Source organism: Zingiber officinale, chromosome 8A, assembly GCF_018446385.1.
Source record: "Zingiber officinale cultivar Zhangliang chromosome 8A, Zo_v1.1, whole genome shotgun sequence".
NCBI classification, from domain to species: Eukaryota; Viridiplantae; Streptophyta; class Magnoliopsida; order Zingiberales; family Zingiberaceae; genus Zingiber; species Zingiber officinale.
This window is the reverse complement of record NC_056000.1, coordinates 127103831-127107860: the sequence shown is the minus strand read 5'-3', so window position 1 is coordinate 127107860 and position 4030 is coordinate 127103831. Positions and strand designations below refer to the sequence as shown.

General features: G+C 45.2%; 1 protein-coding gene across 1 annotated transcript; it reads right to left on the bottom strand.

Annotated features, from left to right (window-relative positions):
- Positions 1 to 405: 405 nt before the first annotated feature.
- On the bottom strand, positions 406 to 2898 carry LOC122010182 (COBRA-like protein 7). Its single transcript, XM_042566620.1, has one exon. The coding sequence runs from the start codon at positions 2663 to 2665 to the stop codon at positions 641 to 643; it is 2025 nt and encodes a 674-aa protein (XP_042422554.1). The 5' UTR covers positions 2666 to 2898; the 3' UTR covers positions 406 to 640.
- Between the last annotated feature and the right edge of the window lie 1132 nt (positions 2899 to 4030).

The window sequence follows — 4030 nt, the reverse complement described above, 5'->3', positions numbered from 1 at the left end:
GACGGAGAGAATGGACAAAGTACATTACTGTGTTGCTATGCAGCGCAAAAAAAGCTGGCTGAATAGTAGTAGGTTGAAAAATATAGAGGTGTGAAATGAGCGTGCTTCTGAAATTATTGAATGAACAATCAACCTGTGCAGTTGAATCACTCAAACATTTTGTCATAGGTAATTTCAACAAAACCTGAAAATGGATTGGAAGATTGCTACAAGAAACCTTTGTCAAATTACATAAAATGAAAAAAGGTCAGCATTTGGTGAGGAAACTAGCAATCCCGGCATGCATCAACAGTTTGACAAAGTCTTCACAGAAAAAAAAAAATGTCCCTTATCTTACCAAGTTTGCTTCAGCAATTGCAAATGTGACACACGCATTGTATTAATAGCAAACAAAACAACAATTAATGGAGCAAAACGAGTGAAGTCCATAAACTAAAACAATCAAGTCTAGTTACAACAGTGACCATAAGGGGCCACACAATACATAATCTTCTGACAAAATAGATATCGTGCAACAATTGTATGAGAAAAATCTAACCTTTTGTATGCGTTTGTACCTGTGGTCTGTTCCAATTGTCAAACGGGCAATTGGGTGCGAGGTCACTGAAAGAATCAAGGAAATGGCAGCTGGAAGTGGTAGCTACTGAAGCAAGAAAAGGAGAGATGCAACGAGGAGAAGGAAGCCCAAAGCAGTGAAGGTTCCAGGACGGCGACTCCTGAATGCCCAACTGGTAGGAAACATGTCCGGCATTGAGCACTCCTCCCCGTTGAAGTAGACCTTCGAAGGGTAGCCGTCCCCAGCTAGGATTTCGATGCCCGGTGTTGACTTCTTCGTGAATGATATCACAGACTGTTGCTTTCCCGGCACTCTGGGGTCGCTGTAGCTGTTGCCGTTCGTTTCCCCGTTCAGATAGTTGAGTCCGGGATTGCCCACGATGAAGATGGTGTCGTCGTCCATCTTGGTCCCGTTGAAGGAGTACAACTGCTCGTAACCTGGATATGCCTTGTCCAATTTGGCGGCCATGAACCAGTCTGCGAACTGGTCCTCGCCCCAGTTGAACAGCGTCACCCTGGCCGACCACCCCTTCTGGTAGTTGGTGAGGACGTGCCAGTTGATGCTGAGGCCGCAGTTGTCGGCGCAGGGCAAGGGGGAGGGAACGTTGTAGTGCTTGATCTGCGCCCAGGCGAGGGCTTTTTCCGTCCGGTTATCGAATGGCACCAGGAGGGATTCGGGCGGGAGGAGGATCCCCGGGGCGGAGACGTTGCAGGTCTGGGCGCGGCTACTGGCGGAGCACCCGCAGGCGCAGGTTTTGCAGGGGACGACGGAGTCGTTGTAGAAGGCGGAGAAGGAGACGCAGCACTTGGGACTGGCGCTCTTGGGCCGGGTGATGTTGCAGACCACCTGCCAACTGGCGAGCGCGAGGCTCTCCGAGTCGATGCCGCTCGGATCGGGGAACTGAGCAGGGCTGACACGAATTGGCTGACCGCACTGGTAGTTGGGGTTGAGACCGGAGCCGGAGATGTTCCAGTTGACCGGAGGGAAGAGGACGGAGCGGTTGACATCGGGTGGCATCTTTTGCACCTGGATCTGGAAGGCCGAGACGGACTGCTCAGGGTCCATCTCTGGTGGAAGAAGGGTCCCGTTGCGGCAGCAGTGAGGGATGCGGCCAAGATCGGTGTCGTTGTACCGCCACGGCGATAGGTCAGAGATGGTGGGTTTCTGCTTGCAGCTGAGCACCTTGGTGAAGTCAAAGTTCTGGTAGTATTGTCCCTGCTTGCCGAAGATGCAACCGGAAGCGTCAACGACGGTCGGGTACGCGCCCTTCATGGAGAGGATGAACTCGTCGCGAGCCCACTCCCATGAGAGCTCCCAGTTGTCGAGGCGGCCGAGGGGGTTATGGTTTTCGATGGTGACGAGGGCGAGGTAGCTGTCACCGTAGGACTGCAGCACATCGTAGGTGATGGTCAGGTCCCCGGATTGGCGCTCTAGGAAGCCGGTGGCGTTCACTGGCTTGGGAACATAATTAGGGTCCGGGCGGCAGCACCTCTGGACGGAGCCGGAGTCATTGAAGCCGGGCAGCTGCGCGCAAATGTAAGAGGGGTCATCAAGATCAAGAAACTCCGGCAGAGGCACTGCCGGGGACGGAGAGCCAAAGAGGGTCCCGACGAAGGAAATCTTAGTTTGGATCTGCGACAGATCGTTGGCCGTCTCGATCGGGGTCTTCAGATCGGCGTTGGGGTAGCCGGAGAAGGCAGTAACATTAGCATCGAGAGTGGTGTTGTAGGGTAGAACGGAGCTAGAAGCGTTGGCGAGAACACCGCCGTCGACGGAAACGAGGAGCTCGCGGTGACGGAACGGGACGAGGAGCGTCCAGGCGACGAGGTCAGCGGTGCCGTGGTTGAGGACGGTGGCGGTGGCGCGGAAGGAGTAGGGCTGGTCCGCTGGGTTGCTTGTGAAGGGGTGTATCCTCTCCCGCTGCTCGAGGACGTAAGAGAGGAATATCCCATTGCATAAGGACTCCGGCGACGGAGCAGGGGCAGGCGCAGGGGTGGGAGCGGCCGTCGGCGCCGGCGGCATGACTTGCTGCGACCAAGAGCTCTCAACGGAAAGCAAGAAAACCAGCAGAAGTACCAAAATCGGAGGCCGAGAACGTGAGCAATCCATCGTGAACACAAACGCACGATTCGTGCAGACGATTGTTGCGAGTGCCGAGGAAGAAAGCAGAAGCCCGTTAGGTTCCCAACGAGTTTGGTCACTAGGATGCAGTAGAAGAAAGCAGGAGGGGAGAGAGAGAGCGCTGTGGATTTGGGGAAAGGGCGAACCGGGAGCTCAATGGAGGCGTAATTTTAGGAGAGAGAGAGGCTTTTGGACTATTTCAAAACTCGAAATGGTGCTGAGGCATTGGCGTGTTGAAAAGAGCTCTCTTTAATTAATTTTGGAAAAAATTTATACTTTGCACCAGAATTTATTATTATTTTACACTTCGACCTCATAATTAAAAAAAATTACATTCTATTTATTTTTATACTAAAAAGTGGAAACAACGCTTTAGTGTATTTTTAAAATAAATTGATTCAACTTAGTTAAAAATATATTATATTAAGTTGTCAAAATTTCATTAAAATCATTTAAAATTATCAAGTGGTGCTACATTATAATTATAGTAATCAAATAATAATTATTAAACGTATTATAACCACCATTAAGTAACTATTATATTTGTAATAGCCAAATAATAATGGTTACAAATACAATAGTTATAACAGCTATTGAGAGACTATATCATTTAACTATAATTTTAATTTTTTAAGAGTAATTTTGATCAAATTTTATGCAATATTAAATAATTTAACAAAAAAAATTTAATAAAAAATTAAAAGGGCACCTTAAATTAAAAGAAATAGTATATTAGCTCTCTTAACAAAAAAAAAAAAAAAGTTAAATAAGCATTCCTCTTATAATTTTATTTCAAAAATATCATTAAATTCAACGTTATTGTAAAAATTAGTCGGTGATTGCTACATGCTGTGAAAGTACATGCTAATTTCTACACGTTTGATCATTATTAAATTATATTCATTTAAAATGTAATGAGTATTATGGAGTATTCAACATTTGATTTACTCAGTGAAATATTATTTTAATCAGGTTATCACTAAAAAAAAATAAAATCAAAATCATAAAAAGTCATTGTTGTAAAAGTTAACAACTAGCTTTTACATGTTATAGAAGATAACAACTAGTTCATGCATGTTGTAGAAGCTACATGCTAATTTCTATACAGTCGATCATGATTACATAATATTTATTTGAAATATAATAAGTATCATGAAGACTCAATCTTTTATTTGCTCATTGAAATATTGTTTTAATATAGTATATCATTTAAATAAACAAAAGCAAAATGATATTAAAGTTATTAATGAGAAGTTAGCATATAGCTTTTAGATGCCCGAAAGATCAGATAATATATTATAGAAGTTAGCAACTCATTTTGGCAAAAGATGATAACACTCATCCCATGTGAAT